This window comes from Emydura macquarii, unplaced genomic scaffold (assembly GCF_026122565.2).
Source record: "Emydura macquarii macquarii isolate MOO-44397 ecotype Brisbane River unplaced genomic scaffold, CSIRO-AGI_Emac_v2 contig_2422, whole genome shotgun sequence".
Classification (NCBI taxonomy): domain Eukaryota; kingdom Metazoa; phylum Chordata; order Testudines; family Chelidae; genus Emydura; species Emydura macquarii.
This window is the reverse complement of record NW_027132559.1, coordinates 13,767,146-13,792,019: the sequence shown is the minus strand read 5'-3', so window position 1 is coordinate 13,792,019 and position 24,874 is coordinate 13,767,146. Positions and strand designations below refer to the sequence as shown.

Genomic DNA, 24,874 nt, shown 5'->3' with positions numbered 1-24,874 from the left:
ATAACATCCCTTTTGTCAAAAATGAAATCTTCCAAGGGGCAGAAAGAAAATACCATTGGGCATCTGACAGGAAAGCTGATCTGACCCCATTCCAAAATCCTCAGTAAATCATAAATATCTTTGAATTGTGTATGACATAGGAATACTGAGACCATACTGTATTTTGTACTTAAATATGAAAGCATAATGTAATCTGGGAAGTGATGGAGCAAAGAATGGCTATGTATCCTAATATGTACACTATTAGTAGATACAGTAGGCAATAGGACAAATAAATAAGATAGAGCCGGGGTGTCTGCGCAAGTTCTCTTTCTGCTCTTAATGGAATGACACTAAAGGAAGAACATGAAACTTACCCTAGTATTCACATAGTTTCCCATATAATTAGTAAAACAGATCTATCCAGAAGTTAATTTGGCAATTTTCCTTTTAAAATTTTCATAGCACCCATCAACAACCCCTAAAATGCAAATCCTAGTTAACTGGAAAACACAGAATCTGTTAGCTGGTCCAAAAGATAGGCTGTTCACATGGGTAGGAAAAAAGGCGTAATGAAATTAAATAACGTACTCCACTTGGGAACATACATTGTGCTCACAGAAAAACCCATTGTAAATAAGTGGAGACTATTTGATAAATACAGCCCTAAAGATTATATGTTTAATGAAAGAATACAAATATTGCACCAAATGTATATTCTCTGTTTAATGTGGGTAGAAACATTAATTGCTTTTGAAATACAATATCCTTCTATTTCAAACAGTAGCTTACCTGGATTCTGAGTGAAGTCCCTTTCCTTTTATAGCAACATGTAACCAATTACCTAACAAAAATGTTTACATTAATCATGACTTTATATTTTAGTTTTTCTACCACTAATTTTATTTTTACTTAGAATTGAACTCCCTAAGGCATTCTTTCATGCCAACTGTTAATTTCGATCAGTGATAAAGTTCCCTTAAGCTTCTTTTAACATCTACTGGACATGACCTCATAAAATTTAATGCCATTCATTAACCCCAAGCACTTAACTTGACACAGTAATGTCAGGCATCTGACTTTTCAGTGCATGAGAAACCCAAGTGGGAATTGTTTGAGGGATAAATTACAAATGATTTGAGTTGCATAAAGTAAGGCAACAAGCAGCATTAAAGTGTGAATCAAGGCTATTGTACAAAAATGCAAGATTCTTACACATCCTGTTATCTAGAAATATAACATTTACACAAGCAAAATAATTCAACCAAGTGACATTATGAGCTTGTTAACAGCTAAGAAATTCAGAGTTAAGGCTAAATACCACATTTTTAAACACTCCCTTCTGTGCCTAGGTTTACAGCACTTCGGGTGTACATCGTTTGCATTCTTTGTTTTAAAGCTTTTATCAGAGAACGAGACTGCAAGTTCCAGTAAGCACTCAAATCAGGTTTGTCAGGAGAAAGATACCACACTTAACTACTTGAGCACTCACTTTAGTCTGACTGGTCAGGATTCTGGAAACCCCTAATTTGCAGTGGGCATGCTCAGAGACCTGTACATCCAGTAGTCACTCCCACACTACAGAGATGAGCTGTGATACTGAGGAACTTAATAACATGGTCAGCCAGTTTAAGCTTAGATAAGAAGAGCTTTATCAAACACTTGCCTAGGCAGAGTTAAAAGCACATTAGCTCATGCACTCCTAGCTCAGGTTTGCTAGTATCACCCACCACTGATATCAGTGGAATGGGACAGGTGAACTGAACACAAATATCAACGAATGTTATTTGCAAATATTCAACTGCCTGCACATGGCCAGTATTTTTGCTGATTTTTTAAGACTGATTATTTTACTCATCCAAAGGAGTCTTTATGTTCGATACAGATAATGGTCCTTTTTGTAATTCTTTACTGTCCTTTCCCTTTGTTTGGGGGAAGAAGGGAGAAAAGTGGTTTAGTTACAGACAAAGTCAAATTGCAAATGCCACACTCAAAAATCTGGTATCTATTTGTGAACCATCCATGATTTTAAATTCCTGATACTAGCCCAGAAAAATCGAAGTTTTCACAACCAACTATCAGCTATAAGGCATTTCAATTAGAAACACAATATGGATGCAAAGAATTAGAGGCTGTGTTGAGGATGCCCGGAAAATTTCATAGCACCTCTGTTCAGAGGTTGACAGTCTCTTAGCTGGGATCTCAGTGATCTTTACTTTCATTTACCATTAAGAAAGGATAAAGGGGTAAGTCGGTGCTTCCACAACTATTGCAGAAAATGGATAAACTCTTGAAAAACAAGGATTGCATTTCTGGTTCTGTGCTCTGCATATTTTTGGTAGCCCAAGAGGTTATCCCAGATATAGATATTTTTTCTGTGAAAAGGAGTAATACCGCACAGGCAGGCAGGCAGGCAGTTAACTGAGACTACCAAAATTGATCTGCTTATTTGTCTCCATTAACAAAAGTGCCTCCAAGAAACCTCTGACTCAGAGTGTATATGCAGTCTTTGAAGGGAACAGGCCATCCTCATACACAGCAATTGTTGGTGTCACCCTTCTGTTAGTCTTGGCTTAAACTACAGCGTAAGTTTTTGAGGACAGGGGGCATCTTATTATGTTTACAGAGACTGTATAATATATGTATACATTGCTTATAGGATCTCAACCTGGTTGAGGCTACTATAACTCAAATCAAGAACAGCAGCAAAAAAACCCTAACCTAATGGCTAAACTAATTTTTCCACTTCTCAATCCATCACAACAAGAAGTGGTTTTGCTTAACTTCTCCCACCCCACAAAAAAAGTTCTCTACAAGCAGTAACTAGGCACTGAAATTGTAGTTCAAATGATGAATACATCAAAGTATGTATGTGCACAAACACGTTTTATAATGGAAATGATTTAGCGATCTTAACTACAGCATATATGGGCAGGTATCTGCTATAATACTGTGTGCACACTCACGTCTGTGCAGACAATAACACAAGATGTGTAGTAAGAAGCAACACAATACCTGGACACCCTGAATTAATTCAAACATCTGATTTATAGAGTGTACCATCCAGCAGAAACAGAATACTGCTACATGAAATGTTATTCTTCTTGCACACTGTTTTTATTGGGGAAAAAAATGAAATATACACATCTGTATCAGGATACAAAAAGTTTTTGAAAAATAAATTGTTTTAACTTTTTCTTGATTAAAATGTTTGCCCCTTTAATTTATAATACTAATCTTAGGTTTTTGCCTCTTGAACTTCTCATTCTCTGGTGGGATATTGGCAACTTTTCATATTTATATAAAAGATGATCTTAATATTCTCTATAAACATAAGTAGATTGGATCTGATAATGAATATTTATTACCTACCTCTGGTGAAGAAAGTGGCTGATAATAGGATACCTATAACACGTGAAAACGGAGGCCATTATTGCCCAATGGAGTCTCTACACCTATATAACTCCAGTCAGGATATGTTTTAGTACCATGTATAAATCTCTGCTGCTTAAATGTGCTGCAAGAACACAGCTGCAATGGTCAGTGCTAACGCTATTTTAGCTTCACTCTTATATAGTAGAGAGTCATGTAACCCTATCTCAGACAAAATTTAGAAAAAAGTTTCGGCATTAAACACTACTTACTAGGTAGAGATGGAAATGGAGCAAAAGTATATTAGGTCACATGGCCATGATTAACCAACTGGTCTGCATTTGGCAAGCCAAGGTGTTTATGAATATTTATACACACATTCAGAGTACAGTATATATTACTCCAACCACTGGTGAGTCAAATCTTTGCTAAGTTTCTGCACAGCATAATTCTATGTGTTGGTTGGCTTAAACGGACCTTTTTTTCTTAATGTGAGAGATACCTCTGACGGATACTTTGAAGTTACCTACAAGAAATCAAGCTATAAAACTCCCCCCAAAAGGAAGCTTATAGGGAATCATTGCCAGACTCCAACGTAGCAGCACTTGTGACACTCAGTAAACGTAAATAGATTAATACTTTTAAGGGCAAAATATATTTATAGAAGTAAATATACGGGCACCTTTACCAATGCTGATAATCTATTTACAAACTGACTATTTCAAAATGCAGAACCAGTCCTTTAACAAAGATCCTTATCTCACCCACCCCCACATCCACAACCCCCTTGACAGTCTATATTTACTATGTGTGAGGGCTATCTACCCTGTAGATAATTCAATTAATCTCACAAGTCAGACACACACACACACACACACACACACACACACACACACACATACAAGCAGATGTGGCACTAAGATTTACAAAGTTATTGAAACTTTTTAACAAGTAAAATGCATCTTTACTTAGCTACACCAGAATGAGGAATAAAGGGGTTTACATATGTTCCAATTCTAAACCTATCAATCAAACCCATGTTATTCCTTTGGGAGCTTATTTACATGCATATTTATCAGCCTCACATGCTAATTCCCTGCTGTTTTATGCCTGCGAGGCATGTTTATGAGTCATAATTGTTGATCTCATTTGATGTATTTCATTGAAGTAAGACATTATTCAGTTATGTGGCCTAATGTCAATGAATTACGATGACCCGATCTTCCAAATGCAACTTGCTCTTTAATTTTTATTAGAGCATAACTTATTCAGAAGAAGAAATACACTAAAATGGAAGATTACTTGCCTGCGTAGTCATTTTAGTTAACCATCTTATCTTTCAGACACTCCACTCCACCTCTAGGTGAAGTTTAAAGATCATAATTTGTAAACATCAGAATGTAAAGAATCTCACCCTTAAATTAAAACTTCTTTGTCAAAGTGATGACTTTTAAAGGTGATTTTATTTTAACCAGCCATAGTACATCTCCAGGAGCAATGATATGTGATTAAGAAATCCAAATTCTGATGCTTTGTAATAACAGCTTTAAAATAGTGACAAAAATTATAAGTGGAAACAACTTGTTGGTAAATAGATTAAAGTGCTCAAACAAATACAACTAAATTCTTAATCATAGATGGTATACTGCAAACTCAGACAAAATTATAGTAGTTTGCAACAATGTCAATTTATCACCATGACAAAACCATAAGCTAACATTCAAAGGGGTACACAAATAATTTAGGACCAACATATGACCTACTTTAAACAATCTGGTGGATTAAATTCCTCCACAATCTTACTACCTGTATTTCTAATGCCCCCTCTGGTGCCAAGAAATTAAAAATTTCTTCTTTTGCAGCAAATAACCAGCATAGATCCCAAATTCACAAATCTTTGACCCAAAATGTGCTGATATGGCACATGCCATTGGAAACTCTTCAGAATAGGCTTTGTCAAAACCCTCATGTTGAATCATATACAGAATCATCATCATGCACTAATATAAACTGTTCTGGAGCTAGCACTTTTGCACATCAAGTATATTGGACAAGTTTTCTGATGTCATTAGCCTCCACTCTGATGATGATCAATGGTGTTTTTTAGAAACAAAAAAAATAAACCCCAAACCAAATTCTATTGTCAGGTTGACTTACTCTAGAGAAATGAGAAGTATCTGACAAACGGAAAAGGAGTAAATAGTAATAAGATGTTTTCAAAGTTCTCACATAGTATTACAAATAGAGTAAAATACTACTTCAACTACTCTGAGAAATATATACTAGTGTCTATTTAAAAGCCTCAGTGTCACTATTGTGAACTTCAACTTTAACCAACAGGAAAGAAATTTGCAAAAGAAGAACATTTTATTCCAACTAGCTGACTCACCCTGATGTGACGATCCTACCTCCAAGGAAATTTTCCACAAGAAACGTAAAATCAAACTGTTAAGTACAAACACATCTAACACATTCTACAATAGGATTTTAGCAAGATATTATCAGCTTAGATGTGTGAAAAATTATATCACATTTTTCACAACCACAAATAATTTGTTGTTTTAATTTAAGTCTGTTTATGCAAACAAAATAGTTTTTGCATGCAAAAGTGCAAAAATATGAGGAAGAGCCCAGGCCCAATCAATGTGGGTTTTCCATGACATCTTTCAAGTGAGAAGCTTACTTGAGATGGAGCTGTACTACAACACAACACCATTAAAAATCTTTGTTTGAACAACTGAATTAACTGCCATCGAATTAATGCCACAATGACTAGAGTGCAATTTCATCTCATGCAGACCACACATTTAAAGCTGTCACATTGGCATCTGGCGAGCTACCAGATTAGGAAGAATTCTCACCATTTAATCATACAAAACTGTTTATTAATTAAATTGATTACATTTAATCTGGGATCCAAATTCACAAAAGTCTTTATGTTAACATCAGAATATTTAAAGCAAAAAGCTGGGATTCACTGAGTTTTAACCAACAGAAACCTGAGGTAAATAGCTATCGTAACTCACTAACTGTAAACAGACAGTTTACGCTTACAAAAAAGCTGGAGTTTTCTTAAGCATCTCATACTTCTTGTATTTTTTAGGTTGGAAGAGAGGACTTAGATTTTAAGTGTATTATTCTTAAACAAGCTACATTAGTGAGATGTTATTTCATGAAGTAAAATAAAATCTTAATCTGAAAAATTAAATATTGCAGTCAGCTGGCTAGTGAGAATTCAGAGCTGAAAGAACATGTTTTAAAACATTTTTAATCATACTTGTATAAGAAAAAACTAACACCGGGTCACAGAAATTTGGAGGTGGTTCTGTGGCTCAACATACTTAATTTTCTTCTCTTTTCCATTAAGATAACATCTGTTCTGGCCACCAGTCAGCAAATCAAATTTGATGAGAATTCATTTGAGTACAAGGTAAAAATGCGTACTAATGGACAGATTTATGGGGTTTTTTCCTCCTTCAACAAAGCTTTTACATTTTTGAATTAAAAAGTAAACAAAAGCAACTATAGTATCTTAAAAAATAATTAAGTGCCAAGCATATGGAAGAGGTATCCTAGCACTAACCAAAATCTGACCTATTTGCCTTAAAAGAAAGCATATTTTTTCATACTTTCCTCATGTAATGTATATGGCATAATATACATTTTTAAACAGCAAATTGCTGATTCTATTACAAATCCAATTTGATTAGGACACGCAGACAGATGGGATGGATACATGGGATGGGTTTAAGCGGCAGGCCACAATTGACTTTATTTACAACTGGGAAGGACATTAGCTATTTAAAAAGAAAAACAGATTTAGCTTTTTGAAAAATGGCTACTATATTTCATATACGTTCCTATGAAACTTCTCTTTTTAACCGTTCTACCTATATGACATATAACATTAAAAACATATATGTTCCATTTGCATCAATCGTATCTGAATTATCCACAGACATAATATGATCATATTATTGAATCAAACAATTTATATGTTGCACTGAGTTTCAATGAATATCAGCCTAGTACAACAACCACAGTTGTACTAACAAACTGAACTGTTGACATTTTAGCAATTCAGAATGTCTTGATTAAGCACCTAGTAATTCAAATGATGCAAGGTACATAAAAATGGATTAGAAACCTTGCAAGAACATCTTATTGGGCGATATTTTTGCACTTCCGATCCCTTAGGCGGGAACTTGGAAGTACTGAGGCACACAATAATTAAACATAAGAAAAAGCTAACTAAATAGCTCCATCTGAACTGTGGACAAATCAGTCCTAACAGCCTTAGTAGTAATGTCTCATTCCACCCACTCAGACGTCATACCGCCTTCCAAATATTTATAATTTTAGCAGAAATCCTGGGTTGTTTTTTTTTTATTTCTAAAACATCTGCCTCAGAACAGTAGTCCAGAACACTGTACCTCTCAATTTCATTACACTGTTGGAACACCCAACAGAAAGAAAAACAACATATACGTTTCCCTGAAAATAGATATATTTCTGGTTGATCAGAATGAATGAAACAGGACAGCTGTTGGCATATTATGTCTTAGACAGTGGCAAATATATATTGCTTTATTTGTTCACCATATGTGGAGACAATGTAGTTTTTTAAATTTGTTATAATAAAAGGACTCTGAGGATATGGTTTCAATGTTCCTTTATATACATATTAGATGACCATTGTCTTTACTCAAAGGAAGGTTGAGTCTGGCATATCTGTACGTAGGAACCTCAAATATCTTGTAGAAGATTAACATTCTTACAAGCCTATTTATACTTTGCCTACTGCAAAACAGTACACTTATTTTCTACTGCTTCAGAATTTAACTACAGCTAATATATACAGATACGACATTGAATAAAAATTATTTTATATTACTTATTTGTCAAAAAAGTAAAAGGTGCCTCAATTTTACTGTTCAGAATGTAAATCTGCTACATAAATCTCAAATTGTAGCATCGTAGCACTGAATATAATAGAAGACACATTCCTAAAGAAAATACTTTCCAACTCTGTCCCACCTGCAAATAATTGCTAAAATTACTGTTTTGTGATAGTTGGTTAGTATTTTTAGTTGAACTTGTTAGGATTTATGAGTAAACTCTTTATTCCTCCCAATATTTACCATGAAAAATTTACATATCAATTGGCACAAACCAAATCTATTAGCCAGTTTTAGGTATCTAGTTGTACCACTTTTAGATACACATCACCTCAGTAAAACTGGTCCAGAGACAAGGACAAGAAAGATGAACTTGTGGAGAGGGCATTACTCTGGAACTTGGAAATGTGGGTTCACTTCCTGGCCCAGCCACAGATTTCTTGGGCAACCTTGGGCATGCCACGTAATCTGTGGTTCAGAATCTCATTTGTACCATAGGGATAAAACTTTTCTGCCTTCATGGTGGGTGTTGAGAGTGTGAATTCTATTGTTTATCAGATGCTTGAAAAAAGTAGATATGACCTCTTTAAATAGTTTTTAAATTTATAACATTTAATAACGAAATGACATTTCGCTTGATAAAAAGATCGTACTTATCAAAGGTAAACTGCATCAAAAGTCCAGTTTTTAGAGGTCACAAAAAACAAAAATAAATCTCAGTTGTAACATGCTTCTGTGTCATTTGTACAGCATCCTGGATGTTTCATTCAAGTGATTATTGCTGTACAAATCTAAACAGATCTGACATCATGACAAAACTAAATGTGAATGCTTGTAAATAAATAAATAAATAATCTGCTAAATTTTAGTAGGTGCTTTTATTTCATTTTTAACTTTATAAAAAGTATTTCTTTTTAAACTGGAATACCAAAAAATCAGCTATGAACACAGCCCTTCATTTTAAGTTTTTATTAACTCTTAGCCAAATGTTAGACCACTCAAGTACTTGAAAATACTGATTATGTTAAGAAAATACAATACATTACATGAGGTAGACGTGTTTATGTTAATAATAAATTAGTCTAAGTGTAAACATGAGGCTGTTTCTTAAAGTAAGGCAATGTAGCAGAAGATACACATGTGCGTGCCATGTGTATCTGTACGTCAGTGCATGAGTCTAAAAACAGAAGTGCCAGTATTTCCCAGATCCAACTCCCCACTCTGTAAGGAGAGATGGTGGCTCAGTAACCTGTGTGGCCCAAGTAACTGACTTGCCATCTCTCCTTCCAGAACAGGAAGATGGATCATAAAGACTGTTACTTTCTCTCTTTCTTGTGTTTGTTCTGTATTCCTGGTCCCTAATATTAACTCAGATATTTACCCAGAAAACCATGAAGTTAATTTTTTGCACCAATTTTCACCCTTTTTTATTTTGTGATAAACATAAATAAATTCCCGGGAAATTTTCAACAACTCCCCGCCCCCGCCCCCCCACGGCCTTGTTTATCAATAAGGAGCTACTGCATGGAATTTGTGCCAAACTAGACCTAGATGTAAGTATGTGTGTGTGACAGAATGGTGTTTCTAATCCCACTTGGCCTCTGCCCTTGCTTTTGTTGGTTCACTGAATTTTAGCATTAGGCCTATAAGTGCTCAGACAAGAACCTCCATGTTACTGAGATTTATTTTTGTGTTTCTTACAAGTGCAACCTTTAGGCCAAGATTTTAAAAAAGTATGGTTCTGGGTACTCAATTTGAGATATCTTGATCTTCAGAAAGCGCAGAGCATCTAATGCCTGAAAATCAGGGCCTTTTACAGCATCTCAGGATGGACACCCAAAAACAGAGACCCCGAAAATGACAAATAATTTTTAAATAGTTTAGCCTAAATTACTGCCTCACTTGAAAGATACTGCTTCCATCCCTGCTACCACTTCAGTCCATGGGAACTTTGCCATTGATTTTAATGGTATTAGGCTATGGTCCATTATATAGAAAAAGTTAGAGGAAAAAAAATGCTCAATCATTTTGTTAAAAATAATTAAAGTTGATTATTAATAATAAGGTACTGTAACCAAAAAGGTAAACAGTAGAGACATTTGTGATCATAGTAAAATAGGAAAATTAAAGTAACCTGTACCACTTTTGTATATGCAATTCATCAGGAAATGTTGTAAAAGAACAAAAGCAAATGTTGGCTCATTCTGGAGGTTCTTTGTCATCATTAATATATTCAGGTTTTCACAGCTGAATTGTGGTACTTTGAAAAGATTTTCATGAAAGGAAACTCATTCAACGTTTAAACAAAGCTGTCAGGTTACCGAGATTCAAATTTGTTTATATGTCCAGAAAATGTTTTCTTCTTAAAAAAATATTCTGGGTTAGAGTATATTATTTCTTTGTTCTCAATTTGTAAACAACAGAATATAAGCTTTTGTTAAACAGTGCATTTATTAATTTATTTATTTTGTGGAGATGAAACAGCAGTTAGAAAGAGTGTATTCCAAAGTGAAGGTGGAACTACATGTATAGATATTTTACTTCATTACTAGTTGAGCTACCCAAATTGATACAAATGGTCTCCTTCTGCTTCTGTCTGTCTGCTTGCCTGATCAGTACAACTAATTGTCAGTGCTGGGAAAATCTCCTATATCTAAATAGAAGATGTGCAGTTTGTAACCTGCTTAATTTGCCTTATGTCCTGCATGGCCCTCAGTATGGTATTCATTAAAGTATCAGCTGTTTTGTTTGCAGTTGTGGGACCTAAAAGTAGGCTTATTTTTCTTTGTTAAGAGGCCAGATTGTTGATAAATACTACACATCTTATAGTGAATGGTAAGAAATTACCTATTAAGTATGATAGTACTTAATCTTTCTTTCACACTGAGCACCTTTACTTAATTATGCACCTATAAAAACACTGACAAAGATACCTAAGTTGGCAAAAGATTAAGGCACTTTTAGGCCTACTGGTCAGAAAACTAAAATCTGACTTTTGCAGTGTAAACTTTTTACAATTAAATTAAACAAAAGGCTTATTTCCTTAATTTTTAAAACAGGAAATTCCAGATCTTTAAAAGTAAAAGGAAGTGACCAAAAATTTGAAAGTCAGTAAAGATTCAGTATATATTGACATATTTTGTTGCAGTTTAGAAATTAGTTTCTAAGGCAATCAAAATAGCAGAAACTCGGTTCAATTTTTTTCGTAGCATACATTGAGGGCTTCATTCTTTTTAAACATATGCTGAGGGCTTGAGATACATGGGACTAACTCAAACTAACTTTTTAAGTCAGTTGTGCTTGTTCAGGTCATAAGTACTGTACAAATTACATTCCTCTGTATCTAAGAACAGAAGTGAACTCAAAAATATTTAAGTACAACATGATCTATCCAACATACAGCTCACATTTAGGATTATGATTCATGTGTCTCCCTTTTACTATACCAAAATAAAACCAAATCCAATTAACATTGGAGACTTGATAAGCGCCTCCAAATGGAATAACCCTCTTAAGGGCAGCCATGATATGTGAACCATGTAGGTGAACCAAAAATACTTTTTTACCCCATTTAACCTAATGAATGACTACAGAGACAGAACCATGTATAGAGGTGGAGTCATGTTTACAAAATCTTGTTCAGAATTACAGACTGCTAGTAAAATGGATTTAAAATTGTGTGGCTTTCTTAAAAAAGAACTTCCCTCTTTATTTAATTTGCAAACCACATGCTATTGCAAGTTGTGTCTTCATTGACCCTTTACCTGAAAAAGCAAACTGAGCTGAAACTCTCTTTTTGTTTTAATCAAACCTGAATCATTTGGCATCTACTTGTAAATTGCTTAGCTATAATAGGCATCAAGATGAAAGCACAATGAATGGGCCTCAATCTAAACAAGACACCAATGATAGTAGGGAAGAAACTAGGGGAAGAACTTAAGGTGGTATCCCCACTTTCATTATTGAGGGGGCTTATTTTCAAGGATGGATGTTCACAATTTGAAGCACATCTAGATGAAATGTCATTCAGTCATCAAAAGGCCTTCTTTCATGTTTCCCTGACAATCCCTTTAAAACAAATTCTCGTGTTGTGTGTCAGTTATACATGCCCTTGTGATATCCAGATTGGATTACTGCACAGCACAATTTGTGAAGCTACAACTAGTGTAGGATACAGCTACCCAGCTGCATGGCTATGTTAACTACAGATAGAAAAATCACATTGATTTTCAGCTGCTAATATGTACTGGTTGTTATAGAGCCATGTATGGTTTGGGTCCCGGTAACCCACAAGACTGTGCTCTAAATGTTTCTAGATTTGAACATTGAGACAGGACATTCAGGAGGTCCAAGCTCTGCAATTCATTTCCTTCCTTAGTTTCACAGAGTACAAGCTTGATGACCTTTCAGGGCACACAGTCAAGCCCATCCCTTTATTCCAAAGTTGCACTTGAGGTGATTTGGGTCATGCACATAGTCTACGTCTAATTAACACCAATTACACAGTACCGTAAAACCAAAAATACTTTAAATACCATTTATTTTTCAAGAATAATATTTGGTATTATCCATTACCATTTGGCTTTATAATTTAATATCGTATTTTTAAAGTATTACCATTTTTTTGTCCTGCTTGATATACAGTTAAGAACAATGTTTTTCCAATACAGCAATTAGAAAAGCAAATGAAAGTGCAACTGAGTGAGCAAGTGACAGGTACAGTTAACGCAAGATGTAAATGAAGACGAAGTGTTGTACCAATAGCCTTACAGTCACCACTATTCTGTTGCTGTTAAAGTAAAAGCAGACTAAACAGTAGCTATTATTAATAAATGAATATTAAAACAATGTTATGTTAGCATCTGGTATTGAAAGATGCAGAAAATATCCTTGCTTCTGTTCAGCCACAACGAAGTGAGAGAGACTTAATAGAGCTCATTCTTCTATACAGTAGTGAAAGTTCTATCCCTGAACCTCTGTCCTTATCTTCATAGTGTCCAGTGGCCTGGACCCAGCATATCTAAAAAATCGCCTAAAGCTGTGGGTCCAGGACCATGATCAACAACTCTGCTACTCAGACATAATGGGACTTTCTACCATAAGGGTAAAGCTAGTCTGGGCAGAAGATAGCTCTTTCTTGGAAACTTGTACGAGACCGTGGAATGAACTCCCAAAGGATTTAAGGACAATCACAAACCACATCACTGTCTTCTCCAAAGTGCGAGGCACACTTCTTCGACCTTGCTTTGTCTAATATAAACGCACAGCAGCATTTACATTTTAAAAAATCCCTCAGAACAGAACACTACACTGCACACACAATTTTCCCCTAGGGATAAACTGAGAGAAAGAACATACCTCACATGCCATATGTTAGTCACAATGCTTAATACACTACTGGAAGCTGTTCAGATACTACAGTGGCAAGGATGATATAAGAACCTATATAGAACAGTACAATACAGAAGACTTCTGAGCCCTGTCTCACTATAAGCATCTTTCTCCAGGATGGAATTTACTGTCATATGAAAAACATCGTCTCTAGTTTCACAGAGTTCAAAAGCAGCTTTCCATTTTGTGACATTTCTTGAGGCACCTAGGACTGAGAATCACCTAATTAATCCCTGCCTGAAGCATGAGACAGTCTTTCTTGTGGTAGCTAGGTGTCAGCTCCCCACCACCATCTGCCTTTCAGCCACTCAAGCACTCTCCTTTGGGCTATGCCAGTCCTAACTTCACCTTGCAGGTTAACAATAGGTGCACCCCAATCCTCGAGTCCCTCTGAAGCATTCCTCTGCTATTCAGCCCAACCTTGGGTATTCACAGAAATTCCAGATCCTCCGCATCCAAAAGTACAGTGTATGCCAGTTTGCCAGTTTTACCTTAAACCACCACTCCTGTAAACCACACAGTGCTTGTGAGCGCTTATAATAATACAAAAGTAGGCTTATGTATGAAAGAATAAATATTTAACTAGAAAGAAGAAAGTGGTGGAAACAAATGCAAAACCAAAACAATATAATATAAAATAATAAAACACATACGAGGGCCCACACTTATCAAAGTTGTGTCTCCTATATAATAAAGTAGGTTAACCCGCCAAAGTTCAGTCTGTTGCCGAGCTGGCTAGTTTCATAAAAACCAGGATTCAACTGTTCATGAAAACACTCTTGCTTCACCAGGGGTTCCTCAGTGAACGGATACGGAGTGCTTCTCTCTCCTCCGTGTTACTGAAAAGACCTTTTTGTTTCTATTCACAGACAGGGCAAACCTCTGTCTTGTTGCAAAGTTTCGTTTTTACCTTTAAGAGGTCTTGATTGTCTGTCATTGCATCTGATGGCTTCCCATTCAAAGTCTTAGTATTGCACCAGGCTAAACAATTTCACCTTGAATTACATCACTGGCCAGAGTGGAGTGACAACTCTGAGACACATTATCTATAGGCAAGTAACTTCTATTCCAAATCCAGAAAGCACACTTTTAAAATGAATACATTATTCCTTAAATATTACTCACATATGCATCTCACAATAATTATGAATCTTGACAAGTTATAAGCTTTCTATAGATATCTTACATGTTGCTCTTTATGAATAAATATTTTGTAAGACATAAGTTTAAGGCAGTGAGTTTGTCAAGTCTGAGGTGAGAGATGTTTGCAAAAAACAGGAAACCCTTTGCCACCCCAGGTCTCTGTGTCACACATACCAACACCATCATGTTTAATCAAAAGCCATTCTTCATTAATCGTCCTTTTCTGTCAGTTAGCCAGACTAAGAATTTCCTACTTATAACACACACACACACACACACACACACATATCAAACCCCTCTGCACTTTACTTCTTCTTCTGTCATCCACAAGACTCAGCTGGTACTGGCCACATTTAGAGACAGGTTGCTGCGCTAGAGGGATCACGGGTCTGATTCAGCACAGCAATTCTCATGTTCTACAGACATTGCGGTGTTGCCAACTCTCTCAATTTTTTGGTGAGTGACATGATTTTGGCTGGGGTTGGAGCCAGTCTTGGGACGACAAGAGAACCTCTAGCCCAGGGGTAGTAAACAGGCGGATCGCAGACTAAATCTGCACCACTAGACTCTTCTGAACAGACCCTGAAATCTTTTTATTTACTTATAATTATAGCTTTTTTATTATTTTCTCTGGAGTCTGGATCTTGGCTATACCTTGACTACCCCTGAAGAGCCCCTGGAGCAGCCTGGAAAAGGAGAGAGGGGACCCCTCTGCATCCCCCAGGCCTGGGAAAGGGGATGAAGAACACAGAAGGAGTGGAAGTGTGGCTGGAGCAGGGTTGACATGAGGGCAAGGGGATGAACTGACAGGGTTATGAGCTGGATGGACTGAACTGATGGGGGGGGGGGTGTCAGATTTAAGGGAGAGGCTTGAACTGATGTGGGGGGGCAAGATGAACTGATGATGGGCTGAACTGGGAACTTGTGGGCTGCACTGATGAGGGCTGAATTATTTGCTAAGCAGGAATAGGAAGATATGAGGGTGAGAATTCCTTCAACAGGGAGACAAAATGACCTTACCCAACAAGTTTGGGGTGTGGGCAACACTAAATTGTCACACACAGACTGGGGATGGGCAGGGGGAATTCAATAATCAAAAGACAAACCAAAAAACCACAACCATCTTAAAAAAACAAACAAACCCAAAAACAAAAAACCATGTTTTTGCATCAATCTCATGATTTGATCTTTCAAGGCTGATCACACTGGGACAGCTGAGAGCAAGTGGCTGAAGTGTCACTCGTATTTGTTAAATAGCATCATAGAAATGTAGTACTGGGAGGGACCTCAAAAAGCCACCTGGTTCAGTCCCTTGCACTGAGGCAGGAGCAGAGGTAGTCAATAGGTGGTCCGCAGTCCAAATCTGGACCACCAGAGGCTTTTCACCCACCTGCACCTCCAAGCGGGACTGAAGCCCCAAGTCCTGACATGCCTCCCGCTGGGCTCTATTTAGGGAGGATGGGGGGGTCACCTGTCCCCCAAGTTACAACTCAGCTCCAGGCACCTGCCAGGGCTCCCGCTGTTAGCCCCGTGGGGACGGGACTCCATTTAAGGAGAGTGGGGGGGGCACCTGCCCCTTCCTCCCCCCCCCAGTTACCTGTCAGCCCCGGGTGCCAGCTACCCCAAGCCTGCCAGCACGCGGCCAGTTAACTCCTCTACCCGCACCAGCCCTCCCCTCCATTGCCCCGTAGTAACTGCCCATGGCCCCGCAGAGTTTTGTGGTCTGGTCAAAAGTCTCTGGCGGTTAAGATTTGACACCCGGTCCCGCCTATTGACTACCTCTGCAACAGACTTGGAGCTAGCACTACGGCAAGTCTGGGCAGCATTTTAGCTACCTCGCTCTCTCTGGCTACAGGAGCCTGCAAGCAATAGTCAGGGAAAAGCAGCCATAGAGAGTTCACAGCAAACCTAGCCAGGAAGCAGCAGCCAGAGCTGGCCACTCAGCTAGGGGCTGCAGCCCATCTAAAGCATCCCCCCAACTGTTTGCAGGAAACATTTTCCATCCAGAGAAAATGATATCTAGCACAGCTAGCAACCCAACCAGAACACACTGTTCTCCAGCCCATCCACAAAAGTATAAGGAGCAGAAAGCTGGGAATTTGCATAGCAATTTGTATGCTCCTAAAGCTTGTATCATGCTGCAACCTTGTAGGTCCTAAATACTGGTAATCAGGATATTTTATGTCATTTAAGGCAATGCATGCATAGTCATCAAATATGCATTTTTGGGGATTCAATCATTTGCATCAATTCACCAGATTTCTGAACCTTCAACTTTAACAGGTGTGGGATTCACTAGTAGCAGCAGCAATCTGTCTGAGGGAAAGTAACAAAAGCACGATGTTCTTCTTGTAGTTATTTCTAGCCTAAGGTGCTCGTGCTCGCATGATTAAAAACCCTTGTGGTAGCCCAATTTCATCTACTCAAAATATAGGAACCAGGAGTACTTCCATACTATCACAGTGGATCAAGCAGAGGCTCACCATCCCAAAGTGAACTCTGGTAAAAAGGAGTTCAGGAGAAATTTCACCACATTTGTATTTAAATAAAAGCATAGTACATTTTAAAATAAATGTAGAATACAGCTTTTATGTAGTCAAAATACTGTCAAAACACTAAAGACACAATAAACACCTGGCTCCTGAGATGGGCAGTCTAACAATCTTTGACTGTGCTCATTTCAGTCATCTGCTATGATAGCTCTCTTTATCTTTCCAACTATGTCACTCTTTTCCTCTCACCATCTAATAGCCTCTTTAAAAAAAATCACGTGTAACTCATTACAAGTTTTTCCTTTCCTTTAACAGGAGCCAAAACATATTACATTTTTCTATGTGAAGTATGCTATTAAATAATAGCTTGTACACTAATTAAAGCAAATGAAATTGTGAGAACATACTGACACTGTTAAAGTAAATTACCCAATCATTAATAGTTTCATTTCAAGTGACCTTAATTGTATTAATTGTGATATTGAGCAAATTAAATTGAAAAGGATTAAATACATTGTTCCAGTTTGTCCTTAGAGGATGAACTTCCCCATCAAAGGGGAATAGTGCCTTCTACGTTCTTCAAAATATACATTAAAATATGAAGTAATGCTATAAACGGGGTTATGAGTAATTACTGCAACCTCTGAAATAGTTAAAGCTATCCCAAGTTTTACTATTTCACTGCAATTTAATCATCAAGAATTTGGAGAACAACAAAATAATTTGCTAGGTGCAGTATATAGTGAAAACAGAGAAGAGCACAGATTCTGAAATGCTGCTTCCAACCTTCTCTCCTCATCTCCAGGGTTCAAGACTCTTTGTTTTTGGAGAAGGCTGGAAAAGGGTAGAGGTTCATAAACCTGGATGTTCCCTGACAAGGTGCAACCACATTTCTAATATCCTACACATAAAACAATAGGTTTTTGGATCAGTGTTTGATCTTAAAAGTATGAATGAAAGGTCATGGTGATAAAAAAAAAGTTCATTTTTTCTTTCATATACAGGATCAGACTTTGGAAGTGACTTAGATACATGATCTTCGGGTTTGAAGATGTTGAAATAGACAATTCATTTAAACTCTGCAGAAAGGGTGAACCGCACTAATAAATGAACAGATACAGCATCCTTATTGTGGCTCCCCATTTAAGCTGTTCTGCCCAGAAACTGCAGTAGTGACAACCATGATGAGTCTCAGGAACATAGATAATCTAATTCCTAAAAAATATGGGATGGGAACAAGAATGTACCCCAGAAGCAGGATGCAAAGAAGGCAGCTGTGCATGTGCAAGGAGAGGAAAAATAGGGGTCAGTGGAGGTCCAACATTAGATGAGAGTGAGAAGTTCAAGAATTAGCAAAATCCAATTGTTAGGAGAGGTCTAAGATTTTATATACTGAGGAAGATTTTACATTTAAACGCACAAGGGAAAACTAAAAATAAAATATGCTTCGTTTTCTTTCCATTTTTAGTTAAAACATGCATTGCATGCAGGTTTTCATGCTAACAGATTATTTATCACTGAAAACTGCTAAAGTAGACAGTTAATATCTACAAAGTGTGTTCTCCTCTTGAAGGACAGAGTTAAGCATTAATATGCTTGGATTCTTGAAATGATGCATTCTATGTTTCTTCTTTGAGAAGAAATTATTTGCCTCAGGGCTACGTCCAGGTTACCCATAAGGAGGAGTCGATTCCAATTCTGCAATTCATTAGCAGGGAGCCTTTAGGAAAATTAAACTTCTTTGTTTCAATTTCCCTATCTGTAAAATGGGGGTACTTCACTCACAGGACTGTTTTAACAATTGTTTGTGTAGTGCTTTGAAAATACAAAGCTATATATAGGAAGTATTTTTACTCAGAAGACTTCTACAGATCCTAATAGCAGTAATATAATTAGAGATTTTACAACTCTCTTTAAAAACAGAAGTCCTTTCCTGTTATTGTTCAATTAGTAGCCTGGATATGGCTGTCTTGATTTGGATAATTGCAAACAAACCATCCTCATGAGATTTCACTATGATTCAAAATCCCAATATTGTAAACCACACAAAAATTGAATGGGTAATTTTTTTTCTCAAACTAATCACTCTTAGTTTTTGTGAAAGCGTCTAAAGAAATTTCAGCAAAATCAAAGAGAGAAATGTGGCAACCCCACGACTCTATATTTAACATCTATAATAAAAATATACATGCTCTCAAAATTTATCATTTCCAGTAGCTTGCCAAATCTGACTTGTTGGTCATTACATTACTAAGATCTCTTTTCACCATGCTTATATTTACTAATGATTATTTTCCTTAACTCATCTCTACGAAGACCTTTACCATTTAGCCTCCAAGACAATACTCTAAACACCTTATCACCGCTTCAAAAGAATAACACGGATGGCCTGATATTTCACAATATTCTACATGGCATCTCTTAGCAATATGCTGCATCTCCTGTGAGTTTCTATACTACTTGACAAAGTTGTCTGAAAAAATTCTTCAGTGATTTTTTTTTATCATCATCCTCTAAATAGCATAACCTCAGCAATGTATATTGTATGTATCTGTATACATACATCTTCTACTGTAACAGGACCACACGTTTATCTTAAATATAGGGATGTGGACATGCAGCATTTTAGCAAAATATTAAAGTAGCAATTCAGAAGCTAAATTCAAATCCCAAAGTAGACAAATGGTTCATTAGTAGTACAACATATTACCATGTGAGACAAATGGGTTCATGAGTTAAACTTGGATTCTCACATCTGAGGCCACCATATGACTGTAGGGATACTTTAGTCGTCCATTAGGAAAATTTATTTCAGTATCACAGGTTTTGAAGGGATCATTATGATTACCTACTCTGACCTCATATATTACACATACCACACACATAGAATTTTACCAGGTGAATCCTGTATCAAGACCTCAATTTCTGTATGGAAATAGAACATATATTTTTTAGAAGACATACAATCTTGATTTAATTACTTCAAGCAATGGAGAAACCATTACATCCCTAAGTAAGCTGTTCCAGTAATTAATTAACCTCACTAAAGAATTTGTGCTTTAATTTTAGTTTGAATTTGTCTAGCTTCAGTTTCCAGACATTGGATTTTGTTATTCCTTTCTCTTCTAAATTAAAGAGCCTTCTACTATGAGATGTGTTTTCCCCATCGAGGAGGAGTCATACCAGTTGTGTTTTCTGGTATTTTAAAGAGAAACCTGCAAGCTTCCTTCACTAAAACAGGAGTCCACAAAATATATTCACATTACACAGAGGTAATGCTGCCCATTTGCATTACTGTAAACTTATATTTTGTAGTTAAGGAGAGGTACGTAAGATTACATTAGAAAAAGGACAGCCTGGAATGAAGAACAACAATTCATGGAAATCTCTAATCAACAAATGGATTCATCCCAATGGTTAGAATACTCACTTAGAAATCAGTGATTGCCTCCTTATACTGAACTTCCGAGGTGGGTTGAATGGGCAAGGAAAATTAGATGCTTTATCTCCAAGCCCTCCCGCACAAAAATCTAAAAATATACTTTATTTAAAATTAAATAATAAAACGTAGATGACTGATCTTGGTTACATATGGCATCAAATTAAAATGCAGTATGTGTTTCACAGTAAAAAAAAAAAAAAAAAAAAAAAAAGAGGCTATGAAGATGAAATGGATGCATTATATAAAATATTTACATATACAGAATGTGAAAAAACTGTACAATGGTTGGTAACCTTTATGACTTTGGGGAACCATGTATTTACATATCCTTATCTTCCCATGTGTGTATGTGTGTGTTGTGTATATATTTTTAACAGTTGACAGCTGTTTTAGAGCATACAGAGATGCCAAGCTGAATGAGGGCCTTGATTACTTCAAGACGAGCTATCTAAAGTTTCTATTCATTTTAAGTGTTGTTAGTGGGAAGAGTCATTAGTCACTTCCTTGTCTCATAGAACATCAGCATACATTTACATTGTTAATGAACATTTGGGGTAAATGAATTAATGGCACTTTTAAACATCAATTCAATACTAATAACTTTGTATGTCATAGAAATGTTAAGGCTGGGATAAAAACTAAAAGCCTTTCAGTCAAGGTAACTAATCACTCCAGGGCACAATAAAGGGTAAAATTAATTTAAAATGTTTTTGTAACAGGGTTAAAATCTTGATTTGTCTTGAAACAGAGCTGAGAGAGCCGTGTAAGTATTATTTTTTACTAAACTTAACAAGAAACTTGCAATTTTTTAATCAGTGTAGGCTACACACCAACCTAATGTAAATCAGAAATATTTAATTTGTAAACCCTGTATTATTTCAGAGTTTTATCAATCTTTAGTCTCAGGCATCTGAAAATGTGTACTAAGGATGCATTTGCTTTATCAAATTAGGATGGCTACTAGCCTTTTAGATGTGAAATGTTTAAGCATAGGGACAGTAACCTGAAAAAACTATTACATTTATAGACTGGTTCCACTAAGATGTCCATTCTACTTTTCCTCACATTGAAAAACACTTTATAAAGCAATAAAGTGTTAAAAAAATGAACTCAGTGATTTAAGCTTTTTATAAAATAATTGATATCTGAATTTAAAATTGAAATTTTGCTCTTTTTAATACATTTTATTATATGGCACATTTATACATAGAGGCACACAGAATGGTTGATTTGGGTGAGGCACTCAGAGAACATGTGACTAACCTGTTTCAACTCTAATTTAAAATAAATTTTTTATCTTGCACTCCTGGTACATGCGTTCAATGACTGGAAAATTACAGGTAGTTAAGGTGTCATTGTGTATAACTGAGTACTTGAGGAATGTTTTCATGACAAGGATGAGGTTTCAAGCATCTTGTTAAGCTCCTCATTTCCTTCTAACCAACCATGTTGTCACTACTAGCAAATAAGTAGAAAGGACAAGTAACACAGACAAGCACTTGCATTATGCAAGCAGTTTCTTCTCACTATTCATTGGGGTAGTCTGAATACTGCCTTCTGTTAATTTACCATAAGTTACACAGTAACTTCCACTTTAATTCCACCATTCTATTTCAGGTTTTTATTTAAGGAAACCCTGAGAACTAAGTTATGATTCGAAGGAAAAAAAGGAGAACAGCCTTTTTTCATTGGCATAACCTAACCAAAAATAAAATGCTAAATTTTATCAAAGAAAAAAAAATCAACAGTGTAGAGCAGCCAAAAGCGATCATCTTTAAAAAAAGTTGTAACAAAGGCCATCTTGCATTTCAATATTCTTATGCTGAAGTCACTGTTTGGTTTATGATTAAAAAAGGATGACAGCGCATTAAACATTTGGCTAATGTTTCTGTCTGTAATTGAAAGTTGACTTTTCGTGGTTTTCATTAGTGTCAGAGTGCTCTACACACACTCTGTGAAATGTTCTTTAAGTTGCCCTGCTCAACTTCATTGAGAGAATTAAACAAATTATGACAGGCACAGCTATCATGAGACTCTTATGTAAGGTTTCTAAGTACAAAGTAAAAAGTGTAGAAATACTAAACTCACCTTCTTCAGGCTTGTTCAAGTAGCCCTGCAAGGGATCAATCCCTATTTCTTGCTCTTCTGTTTGCAAAGGGTGACTGGTTTCAGATATGGAATGATACATATTGGCAATTTCCAGTAAAGTGTGATTATCTGGGAAGGAAAAACAGAGAAGACAACTAATACATAAGTGTTTCTTTCATTGCTTTACATAACAAAAAGACAGCAGAAAGCCTAATACTGTAAATGCTTAGAACACTTTTCCTGATTTCTAGCATAATGTACACGTCTGGTAAGTAGGTTAAAGAAAATTTATTTCAAATCACTTAACTTCTTGCTCAAGTGTTTTTGAGATGTGTTTATTTTTCATTATTATTATTATTATTTACATTACCGTAGCACCTGGAAGCCCTAGTCATGGGCTGGGCTCCCACTTGCTAGGTGCTGTACAATCAGAACAGTAAGATGGTCCCTGCCCCAAAAATTTACAATGTAAGAATAAGACAGAGGTAACAGGTGGTCACAGACAAATGGAGGAATACGAGGAAACACTGACACAGTATTGGTTAGCAATTTAGGCAGTAGTCCGCACACCAGCAGCCTAATCATTGTAAAATTTTTCATTGGCAGAGTTTTAAGGAAGATAATGAGGTAGTCATTGAATATTAAGGGACAGCTCATCTCAAGTGTGAGAAGTAGCATGGGAGAAAATGCAAAGATGGTTGTTTGACGATTTAACAAGTGTGTAATAGAGACTGGCATAATGGGCTGACTGGAGGCGAGAGCTGACATACTGTTAGTGAATGAGACGTGATAGGTAGGGCGGGGATACGCAACAACGGGCCTTAAAAACAAAGACAAATAGTTTATGTCTGATACTATAGTGAAGCCAATGGAGGCGTGCAAAGAGAGGGTTTACATGGTCAAAGCAATGGGCTAGGAAATGATCTCCGCAGCACTGTTCTCAAGAGAAATAAGCAGAACGAGACTGCATTTTGGCTCTTTGGTAAACATTTTAACCTTAAAAGCTTGAAAGATATGTAGCTAACTTACCAGAGAAGAGAAATATACACGCCTACAAATGTGTGATTTTTCCCAAGCAAAGTAGTTAGTTATCTAAAGGTGTCATCCATTCATAGATTATAGAATTTTCACTGCTATTACCTCGGGTAATTATTCTTTGCCATTTTTAACCAAGCTTATTGACCTTCTAACCCCAGCAGGAAAAGACCAGGGAAGGAGCAGAAAGAATATTTTACAATACATAAAAATGGAAGTATATAGAGACCTATCAATACCAAAGTGTACTTATGCACAACATTGATTCACCTCACAATCATTTTTCCTTCTGCTCATATGAAGTATGGTGCTAATCAAATGGTGTACACCTATAGTTTGCTGGCAATATAAAGTGAGAAATTCCTAATTCAAAAATGGGCCTTGGATCTTTTAGTTTTTTTCTCTGTTTTGCTTCTTCCTATGTTGTTGTATTAAACAAAGAAACAAAGGGAACTCTTTGGATAGAGAGGTACAGCTAAAATCCTGAACAGACCTTGAGACATTCAATATATTTGTACTACTGCGTACTAACCAAAACAAGCACATTAATAGACCGAGGTAGGAGTATGAGGCCACTTTAGGCTTTTCCTATGCAATTTTGCTACACAACCTTATGCTTATCAACAGTAAAATATTTGTAGAATTTTCAACCACAGTAATAATGATTCAAGTTTTACTTGCACTCTTATGACACCAGAACAAAACAAAGCGGGAGAGTTGTTTATGACCAGTTGGTCTGGGAGGACCGGACAATTGGGGTGGAAGAGAGAGAAAGGGAGATAAATGGATAAAATGCTGGAAAGAATTAAAGTATGGAACTATCCAGAAAATATCTATATATAGAGATATTTTTATGACTGTTTCTACTTGCTGGAATTTTAGCTTCTGTCTTGGTTCTCTCGGATATGCTACTGACCTTCTCATTTCTTCTTTACTAAATGTACAAGCTTATTTAGAATTTTATTGCTGGAACTTAACTTCTTGCTATTATGGCCCCTTTGACATTGTTTCACAATTTGTGCAATTATATTGAA

At 36.4% G+C, this 24,874-nt stretch overlaps 1 protein-coding gene across 1 annotated transcript in view; it reads right to left on the bottom strand.

Annotated features, from left to right (window-relative positions):
- The window catches only part of TBC1D5 (TBC1 domain family member 5), a 450,092-nt gene that overhangs the window by 253,915 nt on the left and 171,303 nt on the right, over positions 1–24,874 (bottom strand). Inside the window, exon 4 of the mRNA XM_067561949.1 lies at positions 22,806–22,934. Coding sequence (XP_067418050.1) covers positions 22,806–22,905 — 100 coding nt within the window. The 5' untranslated portion in view covers positions 22,906–22,934. The remainder of the gene's footprint in view (positions 1–22,805; positions 22,935–24,874) is intronic.